Below are 16,959 nucleotides of genomic sequence, written 5' to 3' on the forward strand. Positions count from 1 at the left end.
CATCCCAGGAGCTTGGGGTCATGACCTGAGCCCAAGGCAGAGGCTTTAACCCACTGAGCCACCCAGGCGCCCCTTTTGGGAGGTTTTTTAATTACTGACTCAACCTTCTTGCTAGAAATTGGTCTGTTTAGATTTTTTATTTCTTCATGATTCAGAATTGGTAGGATATATGTTTTTAGGAATTTATCCATGTCTTCTAGGTTATCTCATTTGTTGGCATAGAAATATTCAAAGTAGTTTCTTATGATCCTTGGTATTTCTTTTATCATTTATGTCTCTTTCATTTCTTTTTTTCCTCAATCTAAACATCTGTCAATTTTGTTTATCTTAAAAAAATACAGTTCTCAGTTTTATTGATCTTTTCTATTGTGTCTCTAGTTATTATATTTCCTTTTTTTCTGCCTTGACTTTTGTTATTTTCTTCCTTCTGCCAACTTTGGCCTTAGTTTATTCTTCTTCTAGCTCCTTGAGATGTAAAGGGAGATTCTTAATTTTTTCTCAATGTCGGTGTTTATTACTATAAACTTCCCTCTTAGAATTGCTTTTGCTGCTTCTCATACATTTTGGTATGTTGTGTTTTCATTTTCATTTGTCTCATGACACTTTTTGATTTTCCTTTTGATTTGTTCTATGATTATCAATTATTCAGGAATGTGTTGTATAATCTCCACATATTTGTGAATTCTGTCCTCTTCTACTTTCTTCATTCCCCTACTCACTCCGTTCCTTCCTATCACCTCCAACCATATCACTCAAATGAAACAGGAATTTTAGGTCTTCATTCCAACCTTAAAATACTCTTGGAAGTATCCCCCACAGAAAGAGTATTCCTAAGCAGCATCAGAAATAGACACAGGTCCACTCCATGTCTTATATGCTTTGCCTTCCTCACTTCTCCTTTTTTCCACCTTCTTTATGTTTTTGTCAAGTCTTTGTCTTCTCCATCTATAAGTCTTTGTCTCTCAGAAATATGGACACAATGAAGCCTTATTAATGACACTCGGTATTAGAGAAAATGTGGACCTTTATATTAAAGACAAAGCAGAATCCTCATTGCAAGAGTAAGGATGGAAGGATAGATTTTCTGTTTTCCATTAGGTTAACAAATGGAGGACTCCTAAGTATCTTTTAAAAATACATAGGAAACGTATCACAGATGAAACTGTAGAGGGTATCAGACTGGCTTCCAAATGGTCCAGGAGGAAGCACAGTGGAGACTATAGACAAAATAAGACTGGCCAACAGTTAATAACTGCTAAAGCTGGTTGATGGGTACATGGAAATTCATTACACTGTTCTATTTTTTTTTTTTTTAAAGATTTTATTTATTTATTTGACAGAGAGAAATCACAAGTAGGCAGAGAGGCAGGCAGAGAGAGAGAGAGAGGAGGAAGCAGGCTCCCTGCTGAGCAGAGAGCCCGATGCGGGACTCGATCCCAGGACCCTGAGATCATGACCTGAGCCGAAGGCAGCGGCTTAACCACTGAGCCACCCAGGCGCCCCTACACTGTTCTATTTTTAAATATACTTAAAGTCTTTCAAAATAAAAAGGTTAAAAAATTAACATTAATGACTTCAAATGAGAAACAAAACAAAAGGGGAAAAAAGAAGGTTCCTATCTAAAGCTCTCCAGTTTATGTAGTATAAGTAATATATCAGGGTAGAATTAGATATTCCTTAATAAATGTGAGGGAACCAATGACAAGAACAAACCATCTTTAGAGAAACCTTAAAAAACACGAGTTGGAAGAACATTTCCTTCTTAATTTTATTTTTTTTCTTTCAAGATTTTATTTAAATTCAAATTTGTATAGTGTAGTCTTAGTTTCAGGGATCATTTCCTTTTTTAAATAATCATGTCTCAAATAAATAATATTTTCAACATTTCCGGTTTGCACATTTTACAGTGTCAGTCGGATAGGCACTAAATGTGCAAGTGTTAGAACAAGCACTAGGTTCTACAAACAACCACACCTACAGGATATAGTGTTCAAACTGTGATCATGCACATAAAGAAAAACAATACCCTAGGCTTATAAAAGATAAAATACCTAAAATACTCTAAAATGACACTTCAATCTTAAAAGATAAAGATACTCTAATAAATAAAAAATAAAACAAGTCCACTTTCAGATTTCAAGTGTGAATAGGGGAACTGAAGGAAAGGGTAAAAAAACGAAGTTATGCTCATGTTAAAATATATTTCATCTAACTATGAGATGAAAACAGCTGAGCTTCAGAAACTGTGGCAGTGAATGAGAATGACTAGTATTTTAACTCTGGTGTCTTCTAAAACTCTACTCTTTGCTAAAATCACAGAAAAGGAACTAAAAACAGACACTCAAGGACAAAGAGAACAGAAAAGAAGATAGCAACTACATTTTTAAGATTAGAGAGCAGAAAGGCAAGTGACAGATAAGCAGACTCAAGAAAACTGGACATGGAAAAAATCAAAAAGCAATTCAATGACTAAGACCCCTAATCCAAGACCCCCAAAACACTCAGGAATTGGCTACACTAGTATCCGCAGAAGTGACAGTGAAATTGGAACTACAGATAAGAGGTTTAGAGGGAAGTCTGTTTAAAATGCAGTTAGTCACCTGCATTGCTTCACTGTAGCCAGGATTCTGCCCTTTCCCAAGCCTGGGAGAAAACTAGAGGTTCACTGCCTTGAGAATGTAACAGAGGGTCTTCAGACTAGGGGAGACCAGGTGCAGTTGAAAAGAGGTAAGTCAATGAAAGTCCATCTCCGGGCGCCGGGTGGCTCAGTGGGTTAAAGCCTCTGCCTTCGGCTCAGGTCATGATCCCAGGGTCCTGGGATCGAGCTCCGCATCCGGCTCTCTGCTCAGCAGGGAGCCTGCTTCTCTCTCTCTCTCTCTCTCTCTCTGCCTGCCTCTCTGCCTATTTGTGATCTCTGCCAAATAAATAAATAAAGTCTTAAAAAAAAAAAGAAAGAAAGTTCATCTCCATACTCCATACTGAATGTTGATACCTCCAGCCCTCCTCTCTCATTCATTCAGCAACCAGAATGTCAGATTGAATATTCCAGGTGGCATGCTAAAGAAAAGACCTGAGCATACAGACATTAGAGGGACCCCAAAAGAACAGCCCAGTCAGTGAACTTTACAATAAGATCAAGCGTTAGTAAGTAGTACCATGAACTCAATAAGCCTTAATCTTAAATATGAGCAGAAGTCTAAAGACAATCAGACATGAGTAAAGCCAAACAAAGAAACACAAACAAAGAAAAAGAAACTTGGAGAAAACAGACATTTCGCAGGGGAAGGAAGAAAACACCTGCCTTCAATATCTTTGGAGAAGGGAAAAGTATAGCACATCCATGAAAAAAGAATATGCTATTTTTTAAAAAGGAATATTCAGAAAGGAATATTCAGTTCTTTTTAACTGAAAATTTGAAATGTAACAAAAATTAGAACTTAATAAAATGTCCAAAAGTAGAAGAGCAGAAAAAACTAAATCATACATTTAATATGCTTACCATATTAAAGGAAAGAAAGAAAATAAATAAGAAAAGTAATGAGAATATTTTCAAGGGGCGCTTGAGTGGCTCAGTGGGTTAAGCCTCTGCCTTGGACTCAGGTCATGATCTCTGGGTCCTGGGATCGAGCCCCACATCAGGCTCTCTGCTTAGCAGGGAGCTTGCTTCCCTCTCTCTCTGCCTGCCTCTCTGCATACTTGTGATCTCTCTCTCTCTGTGTCAAATAAATAAATAAAATCTTAAAAAAAAAAAAAGAATATTTTCAAGAATTGAGGGACAAAAGTTTTCTAATTCAAAGAGCCCACTGAATGCCCTGCACCAAGGAATATCATCATGAAATTTCAACATACTGAAGAAAAGGGGAAAAAAAACCTTCCAGAGTGAATAAATGTTTCAAAACAGAATCAAGAATGAGAATGGCACTGGATTTTTCAGTGTCAAAACAGGAAGCAAGAAAATAAAAGAGAAATGTTTTCAAAATTAGGAGGAAAATAATTCCTAGTAGAATTCTATACCCAGTCAGGCACCTGGGTGGCTCAGTCAGTTAAGCATCTGATTAAGGCTCAGGTCATGATCCCAGAGTCCTGGGATCCAGCCCCACATTGGCTCCCTGCTCAGTGGGGAGTGCTTCTTCTTCCTGCCCCTCTTTCAATCCTTCTCTAATAACTAAATAAAATCTTAAAAAAAAAAAAAAAAAGAATTCTATACCCAATCATACTAAGTGTAAACAGTGCAGAGTTTTTCAGATAATGGAAAGTCTCACAAAAAAATTATTTTACTTTCCTCAAGAAGCCCTTGCAGGAAGCATTCCACCAAAAAGAGGAAGTAAACCATAATAAAGGAAGAGATGGAATACAAAAAACAGGAGAGTCAACATAAAAGAAAAACAAATGGATTTCCCATGGTGAAGGTAGATAACAGACTGACAGACTGACAGCTACGCAAAAAGTACAAACACCAGCCTGCAACCATGAAGCAGGTCAGAAAGTTCCAAGGAAATGGTGCAGGGACTGTGGAAAACAGTCTGGCAATTCTTCAAAAGGTTAAAGATAAAATTACGTGACAGCAATTTCATATCTAGTGCTATACTCAAAAGATTTGGAAACAGGTATTCAAACAAATACATGTACTCCAATGTTCACAAGTGCCAAAAGGTGAGGCGAGAACAGCCCAAGTGTCCATCAACTAATGAATGGACAGACAAAATATTGTATATGTATACAATGGAATATTATTCAACTGTAAAAAGGAGTAAGGTAGTAATACATGCTACAACATGGATAATCCTTGAAAACATTATGCAAAGTGAGAAAAGTTCAGACATAAAAAGTCATATTGTATAATTCCACCAGCAGTGGTCCTCCTTTATCCATGGGTCTTTATCTAAGACCCCTAAAGGGATGCCTGACACTGCACATAGAACCAAAACCTATATATACTGTTTTTTTCCCATACATACATACATACAATGAAGTTTAATTCCTAAATTGGACATAGTAAGAGATTAACAGTAATCACTAAAATAATAATAAAACAGAATAATTATAACATTACATTGCAATAAAAGCTATGTGAATGTGGTCTCTTTCTCTCTTGTCCTCTTCAAATATCTTACGGTACTTTACTCACCCTTCTTCTTGTGATAACTTGAGGAGATAAAATGCCTAAGTGATAAGATGAAGTTAGGTGAATGGTGTCAGCATTGTGACATAGCATTAGGCTACTACTGAACTTCTGATGATACATCTGAAGGGGGATTATCTGCTTCTGGACCGCGGCTGACCGCAGGTACACTGAGACTGCAAAAAGCAAAACTGTAAATAATGGGGGGGGGGGGGGGCTACCGCATATGCACTATGCAGAGGAAGTAAATCCACAGAGGCGAAGGTGGTTTGGTGGCTGCCAGGAGCTGAGGAGAAACAGGAATGAGGAGTGACTGCTTAATGAGTACAGAGGGGTTTTTCTGATAATGAAAGGTTTGTTGCACAACACTGTGGATTGTACTAAATGCTACTAAATCATGCACTTTTACATGGTTAATTTTATGTTAAGTGAATTTTACCTGGATTTTTTAAAAAAGAAAAAGCTCCTAGAGAGCTCCAAAAAGACAAAATTGATAGAATGAATACCTAATGTTATAAATATATTAAAATGAGATGTTAATAACTGAGGCAAAATTTAAGAATGAATTAGCATTAATACATAGAAAACTAAACAAATAAGAAGAACTAGAAATCCTAAGAAAAGTAATCATTTTAGTCATGCATAGTATTTATAAAATTATCGTAATTAAAATATGATTATTGATCTAAGCAGAATCATAACATAATTATATGGGTGATGAGACAAAAAGTATCCAAGTCTGTGGGATAGAGAGAGGGGGTGAAAGAATCAGCTCCTAATCTTCCACAGTTCAAATTCAATGAAAAATACCTAAAAGTGAACATTTTTAAAGTAGAGTACAAAACCACAGAAGACCCCATATAGCCATGCGATCTTGAGAAAGAATAATAAAGCTGGAGGTACGACAGTCCCAGATTTCAAGATATACTACAAAGCTCTAGTAATCAAAACAGTGTGGTACTGGCACAAAAATACACATAGATCAATGAAACAGAACAGAGAGCATAGAAATGAACCCACAATTATACAGTCAATTAATGTACAACAAAACAGGAAAGAATATATAATGAGGAAAAGACAGTCTTCTCTATAAATGGTGCTAGGAAACTGGACAAAACTATGCAAAAGAATGACAATGGACCACTTCCTTACACCACACACAAAAATAAACTTAAAATGGATTAAAAACCTAAATATAAGACCTGAGACCATGGAACCCCTAGGAGAAAACATAGGCAGGAATCTCACTGACATTGGCCTTAGCAACATTTCTCTAAATGTGTCTCCTGAGGCAAGGGAAACAAAATCAAAAGTAAACTGTTGGGACTACACCAAAATAAAAAGCTTTTGCACAGCAAAGGAAACCATCAGCAAAAGAAAAAGACAATGTCGTTAATGGGAGAAAATATTTGCAGAAAAACAGGCAGGGGAGATGAACAGACATTTTTCCAAGACAACATCTAGATGGCCAACACAGTCCATTAAGCATCCAACTCTTGGTTTCAATTCAGGTTGTGATCTCAGGGTCATGGGATTGAGCCCTGTGTTGGGCTCTGCTCAGCTCAGAGTCTGCTTACGACACTCTCACTTTCTCCCTCTGTCCCTCTATCCCACCACGCTCTCTCTCTAAAATAAATAAATAACTCTTTAAAACACACACACACACACACACACACACACAATGAGATATTACCTCACATCTAGTAGAATGGCTAGTATTAGAAACATAAGAAAACACAAGTATTGTTGAGGATGTGGAGAAAGGGAACCCTTAGGCTCTGTTGGTGGGAATGCAAATTGCTGCAGCCACTGTACAAAAACAGCATGGAGGCTCCTGGCAATAATTAAAGACAGAAGCACCATACAATCCAATAATTCCACTACTTGGTATTTACCCAAAGAAAATGAAAACACTAATTTGAAAAGATATGTGAACCCCTATGTTTATTGCAACTTTATTTACAATAGCCAAGATACCTGGAAGCAACCCAAGTATCCCTTGATAAATGAATAAGGAAGATGTGGTATATACATACAATGGAATGTTACTTAGCCATGAAAAAAAATGAGATCCTGCCATTTAAAGCAGTAGTGACAGACCTAGAGGGTATTATGCTAACTGCAATAAGTCAAAGACAAATACCATATGATTTTACTTATATGTGGAATCTAAAAAATAAAACAAATGAACAAAGCGGAAACAGACCCATAAATACAGAGAACTAGTGGTTGTCATAGGTGAAGCATGTGGGGGATGGGCAAAATGGGTGAAGGAAAGAGGGGTGTACGGGTTTCTATTTATGGCATGAATAAGTCAGAGATGAAAGGCACTGCATAGGGAATATAAAGCCCGGTACTACAACAGCATTGTATAAGGACAGATAGTAGGTACACTTGTGGTGAGCACAGAATAGGCAATCACCATGTTGTACACCTGAAACTAATTTAACATTGTGTGTGAACTATACTTCAATTAAAAAAAGAGATTTTAAAACAGTGGAAGTGCCAATGTGAGTTTATTATTTAAAGCTATGGAAGTAATCACTGAAAGAAATAATTATAGGAGTTTTAAAAAGTTGCCTCTGGGAATGGGAAATGAAAAATGGGTGTATAATGCCACAAGGAATTGCTATTTTTGGTAATAAAACTAAAAAGGAAGGAAGTGGAGGAGAAATAACATGTATTTATACCAGTTATGAAAACTAAGCTCACCTGGAGAAACTGTGTGAATTCTGTGTAGTTAAGATGCTTCTTCCGATTATGCCCAAAATGCAGTCGGATAAATTCACAGTCCCAGTTAAAAGGGATATGATGATGAATAATAGTTTGTCCAAATATTTCTTTGACATTTTCTTAAAAGGGAAAACAAAAATAAATAAATTATATCTGGAGTAAGTAGTTCAGTCCACTGCAATGTTCCTACAGAAAGAAATTAAGAGAAATTTCAAGTCAATATTATCTGCTTCTATTAAGATTAGCTGCAAAATCTTTTGTGCCCAGAAACCCATGCACAGGAACACAATTGATACAAAATATAATTTTGCACTTAAGATTGTGTACCATTACATATAAGGCCATGAGATTCTTAATTTCTCCTGATTTTACTTTAATTAGGAAGTGATTTATATCTTGCACTACAAATGGCTCCTACTTTGCATTCCAGTAAAAAATCAATAGTGTTTTCCCGATTCCTCAAGGAGTCGAATTAAGCCCTTTATCAGAAGCATGAATACCTAAATTATAGTATAATGCAATATTTGTCATACTAAGTATGGTTTGATTGAGGCTTGATTATTACATTCACACTAGCCTGAATGTCTATTGAAGATAGGTATAAGAAATACTACCAAAAGCATATCATTAGCTCAGCAGCAAGCACCTTATTAAAAGCTTCTGATATTGTCAAAAATATGGTCTTGACACAAAGCTTCAAAATCCCCATAAAAAGCATGATTATTAGTCCCAGCTATTAAAAATATTTTAAGATAAGTGAAATTAGTGATTCACGTTTAAATAAAGAAGGACTAAACACAGTACACTAACTTTTAGATAGGAACCAGTCAAGCTGTGTAACATACAACCAAAACCCTCTGACAGCTTGTCTTCATGCACTAACAACGTCAGTCACTTTCTTACACAGTTCTACACTTAGAATAAAAGTCAATTCACGAATGACTGGTACTTTAACAAGCATAGACTGGATAGCCTAATTTAGAAGCTCATGCCAAAAAAAAAAAAAGAAAGGAAAGGAAAAAAGAATCATTAGCAAAGTTAAGAAAGCAGGAAGCCTGTTTTACTGATGTCTTAAGAACAAAAATTATTTTCAAGTTTATGCCAATTGTATTAGTGGAAGTGTTTTACCATCCATAGCTATCAATTTTACTAATTAGTGGAAGTTTAATGTTTTATAATCTCCAACTATGCTCTTTTCTCTAATTTCTGCAAATTCTTTGAATAAGATACCAATCTCACATTGTAAATGATTTAATGGATTCCCTTTAGTTTTATATACTTTTTTCTTGATAAAAGCATTGCTATTGGGAGAATAAGAAGGTGGAAGAATCCGGAACTGGAAATCCTACCAGTCTGGACTCAATGTAACAGCTCTGAATAGGTCACAGCTATCAGGAAGTTGGAAGAAGGCATTGGATGTCACTGGGGAGAAGGGATTCTCATCTTTCCTTTCAGATGGAATGTAACATTTATTTCTTGCCTAATTAGCAACACTGTGTCAGAGTTTACAAACCATGTTAAATTATTTTCACCTTCCATAAACCCATATGAAATATATGGGTTTTTGTTTCTAAAAACAAAAAAAATTAACTCAGTAGCAATTCATGGGATCCTGGATTTTAATCAATACAAAAGTTCACCCTTAAACCTACATGGAATTTCAACAGTTGTAAAATATGCTAAATAGTAAGATAGTTAAAATAGTAAGAGTTACAAAAAGTATTTAGAGCTAAATATGGGAGATCAGTGAAGATTTTTTATGATCTTTAATTAACCAGCTGCTCTACTCCCAAATTAATCACATTGATTTCTTATATTTAAGGTCTGAGTGTTAAACTAAGGAAACATGAAAAAATTAATGGAAAGCAAAAAGAATAACTTAAGTTATGGAGGCCTAGGTGGCTCAGTTGGTTGAGCGACTGCCTTCGGCTCATGTCATGATCCTATCATGATCCTAGAGTCCCAGGACTGAGTCCTGCATCTGGCTCCCTGCTCAGCAAGGACTCTTCTCCCTCTGAACCTCTTCCCACTCGTGCTCTCTCTTTCATTCTCCCTCAAATGAATAAATAAAATATTTTTTAAAAGAGAATAAATTAGGGCGCCTGGGTGGCTCAGTGGGTTAAGCCGCTGCCTTCGGCTCAGGTCATGATCTCAGGGTCCTGGGATCGAGTCCCGCATCGGGCTCTCTGCTCAGCAGGGAGCCTGCTTCCTCCTCTCTCTCTCTCTGCCTGCCTCTCTGTCTACTTTTGATATCTCTCTGTCAAATAAATAAATAAAATCTTTAAAAAAAAAAAAAAGAGAATAAATTAATATATTTATATTTATTTTAAATATTAAGTGTATGAAAGGGAATAAGTTACTTTATGATAACCTTTATTTTAAAGGTCCCAAGTCCTAAAACTCAACTATAAGAGTTGATAAGAAATGCACATAATGCTAGAGAAGTTTTATATAATGGTGGAATAAAACTGAATTCCCTTTATATGATCAGAAAATATTAGAATATTAGTGTGAAACTAATCAAATACAATCAAAGATTCAAAAGCTTTCAAACTACAAAAATTTACTTAATTATGAAACTGTTTTCTACAATCACAAAATGGATACTTATGAACCAAAGTTACAATGTCTGACTTACACTCAAAAAAAGCTCCATAATAAAAACTTTAACTAAAGTCCTGTTTTGTAAACTTCCTAACAACCTCTAAATAAGCTATTGGATTATCTTTTAAACAATTAAAATGGTAGCTTAAAATACTCATAGTAATCTCCCCAAATATTGAAGTGTCCTTTTCCATGAGTACTTTTTTCAACATCTCCTACTTCTCACACTTTGTATGTGGTTTTATTATGACCACTAATATGTGCTGTATTTTATTAACCACCCCCTCCCGACACTTTTAATTATTTTAACTATGTCACAGGCTACAACTATAGTTACTAGGAATAACAAAATTTCCAACCTACTTTGGCACCTCTTGATGTGTCCCACTTCCCTTCTGTTATTATTTTGACTACCAGCTGCCTAAGGCTAATTCAGGAAGCTTACAAAAATAATTAGTACAACTATTGTTTTAAGGTCCAATTCATAATCACCACTTTACCAGGATACACTTACCCAAAAAAAAAAAAAAAAAAAGTTATACAAAAGCTCCAGAATTGGAGAGTTTCTACTTGTGTGAGACAATAGCTCAAAGAGATGATGTTTTTATCTTACCCAATTTTATCAAGTTCTGTGTGACATGAAAGAGAACCCCAATAATCTCAAATATTCCCAGGGCAACTAACTGAAACTGCACAGAAAGTTTTCCCCCCAGAGAGAATCCCGTCTTTCCAGTGGCAAACAAGGGTCTTTGGCTCTAGGCAGCACTCCTTGGAGTGCTATTTCAGTGGCCATAGCTCCGGCCTGGATGATAGAGCTATGACAGTCACATCTTAGGCAGCAAGATCATGATCTAGTGTTTTATACTAGCCCGGTTTTGCTATGGGATATAGGAATCCATTCGTTTTCTGACATATAGAAAACAATAGACCACTTTTTCACTTCCTGCAGAGCATGGGCTTATGAAAGAGATGGTTTATAATTCCTCTGAAAATGGAATTGGGGCCAGACACAAAAGTCGCCTGTCATTATGTTCTCTTTGCTCAAAGGAAACGAGGGCAGGTAATGGTGACAACTGTGATTAAGTAAAAATGTTCACAGACGTATAACAGTAGTCAGTTTAGCTGTATCAGTCACTTATGATGATAGGACTAGATGAAACACACATTGAAGCATATATATCATGTAAATATGTCTTAATAGAGGTTTTAATTTCCCCAGCAGCCCACACCATGTCTCCCCATCTCATCCACCCTCATCCCTCCCCTGGTCCTTATGGGGCTTCCTACTGGTCTTGTTCACCTTTCTGCAGTACAAAATTACCTCTGACCGGGGCTGGCACTCTTCTCCAAGACTGCCACCATGCCTGTTCCATGAATGAGCCTGGAAGGAGCTGCTGTACCAACGGTGTGGCCAGAGAACTCCTCCTGTAGGTATACAAGCCATCAGCCCTGTGACACAGCCCACCTACCATCAGCCCAACGACATCCTGATTCCAAGGATTCCAGCCCAGCAGGAGCCACTGCTTCCAACTTAATAGGCTCGAGACCAAACATTTTTATTGTCAGGGGGGGAAAAAAGTCCTCAATAGCTGAGTTTCACCTGCACAGTTCTTAAAGTGAAGTCAGAGAGGCTTTTAGAAGGACTCCCAAAAAAACAATGAATTCCTTGTGTATAACTGAACAAAAACAATGGTGAGACTTGTGGAAGTAAAGAGTTTTTCAGTGAAGGAAAACTTGGGGAGAAAGAAGAGGAACAACTAAGAGACCAAAAAAGAAAACAAAGGAAAACAAACAACAACTACAAAAAGTTCAACAACAGGAACTTAGCAGAGAAAGTCCCAACCAATATAGCATGTAGACTCAGTACCACACTGCTAGGCTCTACTTCCAGGTAGGGCATTATTTTCCTAGGCGACTTCCTCTGTTTTTCCAAGCAAGAAATTATTTCTATTAACCCTTTACCTACCTCCAGAAGGGACTACCAGACAATCAGTCAGTAGAGTAGTCTTCCTGCCAAATACATGTGAAGGTCCATTTCTCAGGAAGGATAGTTTATGTTTAAAGAGCTTCTATTACTAAAGAAACTAGATGCTTCAAGAGTCTATCACCAAATGGCATATCCTTTTTTTTTTTTGTCTCTAATTCTAAGCTACTCTAGTAGCCTTGAGTATTAATATTACCATCTCTGCAGTATCTGAAAGAAATCTCAAAATTCTTCCTGATTTAATCTGAACATCCAAGTGCAGCTCTAATTCTTACCAGATTAAAGTAGGTATTTGTTACTATTAGATTTTCATATTACTCCAAGTCTACAGCTTTGTTTCCAGTGAGAGAAGGTACATCTTTCATATCTAGATTTCCACCTCCTGAACCTTTAGTAACAGCCGTGGTAATGCGTAAACCAAACCCAATCTGTTCTTCCCTTCATGGAAAAAGAGGCACAAATGGAACATATATTTATTTCTTGTATCTAATGACAACGAAACACAGTATAAAATCAAAAGTAATCCCTGCTTTTTGAGGGTTTTACAGTAGGGAGATGAAGGTAGGCCCTTGAAAAAAATTTACTTTGGAGAGTTCCCATTCCTAGGCAAGCCGTTTGGAACACAATGTTGGTGAGATTTCAGTAGAAAACTTAGACTCTATAACATATCTTATTATTCACTTATTAGTCAATAGGAGTTTGGGTTTCATTTTTTTTAGAAAGATTACATCTTTGTTAAAGCAATAGGCTTTGATTTTTTAAATGTGGGACGAATGCATGACAGCTACTGACAACACAAGGTAGTATATAATGGTTATGTAGGTTACCTCACCCTAATGCTACTGAGCAGAATATCCAGTACGCTGGCGGCTGGCAGAGAGACCAAGGCAAGTTTGCAATGTGTCTAGCACTCACCAGGCATGCAGCAGACTCTACAAGGCTCATGACACCAGGCAGTAACAGATACACAAACCAGTAAGTAATCATCCACAGCATGCATTAGAAGTTTTATTGGAAGAACAAAGAGGAAACAACTAATGGTTGTATTCACTCTTTTAAAAACTCCAGAACCCTCTCCTGAGCTTGCCTATTCTGAAATGGATAACCAAAGTCTCAATATAAGTCCTCTCCCGCAAAGTAGAGGCATCTCTAAAAATTAAAAAAATAAAACAAAATTTTTCCAGCACTCAAGTAAAGGTTGTTCAATATTTGTATTTATATAAATACTTCTAAAAAATGCACACAGTTTAAGTATCTAATCTGATGTGTATTAAAAAACGTATCTACAAAAACAAAAGCATAGATGAGAACAATATATACAAATACACAGATAACATCATCATAGTCCACAGGATATCAATGGCATAACAGTTTTCTCCACTCCATTACACCTGACATCCAATATTCTCTCCCACCTTTCTCTCCTGATGTGCTCAAGAGAAAACTATAAACAAGTTCCAAACTAGAAAACATAAGGCCATTTAGTTGAAAAGAATTTAGAGTTATTATGGATCTAAAATTTCCTTTTACTTTAGCATTTATTTAAAAATAAGCATAATTCATTTTATTAAGTGGATACAAACATGAAAACTGACCTTTATCACAGATCCAAAATCCTATAAAAATAAACTCCAAGTTAATTATTTCCTTACGCTGAAATTCTGTCCTCTTGAAAACAGCCTGTAATGAGTAGGCCTTAGAAATCTTGTTAAATGGCATTTGTAACACTTTCAATGCTTTTCCTCCTAAGAATATAAAATTAAACTTTCTCTCCTTCATTATAATTTTTATTTAAGAAAATTTGTCCGAAATGGATCCTCAAAACTAGGGAGGCAAGGCAGGAAAGGAAAATGGTCAAAGTCTCAGGAAATATGTGAACATCAAGACAACCATCCAGCTGGCCAGGGACTCCAAGAACAATGTTGAAAGGACATTCAGCTGTGTATTATTCCATAAGAATCTTCCTATCTCTAGATTATGAAGCAGAAGAATGAAAACAGAATTTTGGAGGATTTATATGTTCTTCAGTTCGTATCAGGTGTTATAACAATGGAAAGTGATTTGTTTGGCTTTTAATCTTAATTATATTTTCTTAAAATTCTAAGTCTTACATCATGGTCTGGGGTAAAACAAAAGATCTTTAAAATGCTAAAGTTGGGATCTAATAACTCCAAGCTTTCATTTGCATGAAAAAAATGTGTTCATAAACACATCTATTTGAAATCAACTATTTCATTAGTTGATTAATCTACTAATCAACACTAGCATGAGTTTCCATTGTTCTATTGGATGAAGTGACTTGAGCAACTTGTTTTTTAAAATAAAATTGGGAAAAGCAAATGGAGGATACACAAAGAACCAAGATACCAAGGTAGGAGGGACAAAAGAAACCACAATTTGGTTTTGGGAAATCTAATTCTTAAACAATGGACACAGGATAGAACCACCGGTATGCTGTCCCTAATGCAGATATTTGTATCAAAGTATTTCCCAAGAACTGCTGCACAACATTTGAAAGTGAGACATGTGAGAATGTGTGATACCTACTGAAAATAGAAAATGCAGCATTATTAGTGGTCCAAGGTTAATACTGAATGATGACATGATAAAGGTTTTATATTTCAAACTACAGAACCTAGGTACTTCTGGGGAAAGTCAGCCTTTAGGAAGAAGATTGGTCAGAGCTTGCACCAAAGCAGGAAGCATGCCAAGACAGATGCAAAAACCCAAGGAGTTCTGTCTGCACTGGTGTTTATTTGGGAAAATCTTCTTATACAGAAAATAACAGGGTCAATGGGCAAAAGGAAAGGTCAATGCCAAGCTAGAAAATGTGCCCACTAAAATCAAAGTAAAGGCACCACTGGTCCTTCTGAATACCTATACTTCCTCATCATTATTTCCATGGCAGTGATACTTCATCCTTTGAGTTTAACTGAAAGATGTTTTTTATATAACAAACACTGCAGTAAATAAATATTTAGCACTATAGTCAGGGAAATCCTGATTTTCAAGAGTTTTTCTACCACATATTGATGCCAATTCACACCATAAAAGGGCTAAAATTCAGCTTTACAAGGTGAAAAAGTTCTGGAAATCTGTTTCACAACAACATGAATATACTCAACACTACTGAATTGTATGCTGAAAAATAGTTAAGATTTTATGTGTTTACTATAATAAAAAGTGTAAACGTAAAAAAAAAAAAAAAGGGAAGAGAGTTCAAGATCCTTGAAAACACTGCATTGTTTTCATTGAAAAGCCTGTTGTCAGAAAAATTTGCAGATACTTTAAACACAAACTAATTTCCACAAATAAGCATCTTTAAAAAACTAACACATGGCTACAGATAGAAATTCTAGTTTATATGCTTGTCAAACAATGACATTGTGCTAAACTATGTGTCTACCAAAGGGTTTATATCAGTTTTACATTTAATACAGATTTCAATTTCAACGTACTAGGCTTGTTTCCTAAAAACAAAAATCTATAATGGGGGTTTAGAGAATGCTAACTGTTCTTAACTCCCTCCTTCGGTTCCATTCTTGTTGCTACAATGACAGAGCAGCAATTTTCCAGACTGCTATTGAAAAGCTCTGCACTCTCTACCCAAAAATTCCTTAAAGAATAACATGATTATTCCATGTTGTTCACAGTCTATTTCATAAAGAATTTTGCCCAGACTAGCCCAGAACAAGAAAATTTTATACCACCTATTTTAGGAATGTTAAGTGTCAATGACTCAATGAGCAAAGGCATTCCTAGATTCCTCACTTTTTTGCAATAGTCTAAAGTTTTGAAGGAAATACACCATTTTAATTTTATCTATGTAAATTCTTTCAGGAAATTAATACTTCACTTATTGACTAGCTCCTAAATAAGCAGCAATCTATTTGCAGTTACTAGATTTAGCATTTAAAGACTGGATCAGCCTTACTGACTTCACTTATCACTTAAAATCTTTTTTTTTCCTTACCAAATGTCACCTCTCCATTTCCACTCTTGTCAAACAATTGGAAAGCCACTATGAACATAGAATCTGGAGCACATAAAACAGATTCAAATGCCAAGAACTCTTGATAGGAGATCAACCTGGAATAATATATAAAATATTACTGGTTGGTAAAGAAAGGAAAATATCAGGCATTTAACCTGTCTTTACTATATGCTATAGGGGATAACCAAATAATTAAAAAAAGGAAGTTTCTCTTTACAGAGGTATTCCAGATAATAAAGAAAGAAGGAAGGAATGATAGAATTAGAATACTACCCTTTTGTGAATCCCTAATAAATGAATGGACCTGGGCAATAAGCAATCACTCCTAAAATCACAAAAAGAGAAAGAACTAGACCAAAAATAACTAAACCTGAAGCTAATAGTCTCTAGATCATAGAGTGATCTCTATGTGTTTAACCATGGTGTTTAACAGGACCATTTTAAGCTAGATAATTCTTTGTTGTGGGGGCCTCCTGGACAATGTATCATGTCTAGCAGCAACCCTGGCCTCTACCCACCAAA

At 36.0% G+C, this 16,959-nt stretch overlaps 1 protein-coding gene across 2 annotated transcripts in view; it reads right to left on the reverse strand.

The window, feature by feature from the left end:
* Positions 1-16,959, reverse strand: part of SLC25A12 (solute carrier family 25 member 12) — a 207,826-nt gene that overhangs the window by 56,866 nt on the left and 134,001 nt on the right. For both annotated transcript variants that reach the window (XM_059394165.1, XM_059394164.1), the window contains exons 4-5: positions 16,417-16,532; positions 7,835-7,974 (exon numbers count right to left, since the gene is read on the reverse strand). In XM_059394165.1, the coding sequence (XP_059250148.1) occupies positions 7,835-7,974; positions 16,417-16,532 (256 nt within the window). The remainder of the gene's footprint in view (positions 1-7,834; positions 7,975-16,416; positions 16,533-16,959) is intronic.

Source organism: Mustela nigripes, chromosome 3, assembly GCF_022355385.1.
Source record: "Mustela nigripes isolate SB6536 chromosome 3, MUSNIG.SB6536, whole genome shotgun sequence".
NCBI classification, from domain to species: domain Eukaryota; kingdom Metazoa; phylum Chordata; class Mammalia; order Carnivora; family Mustelidae; genus Mustela; species Mustela nigripes.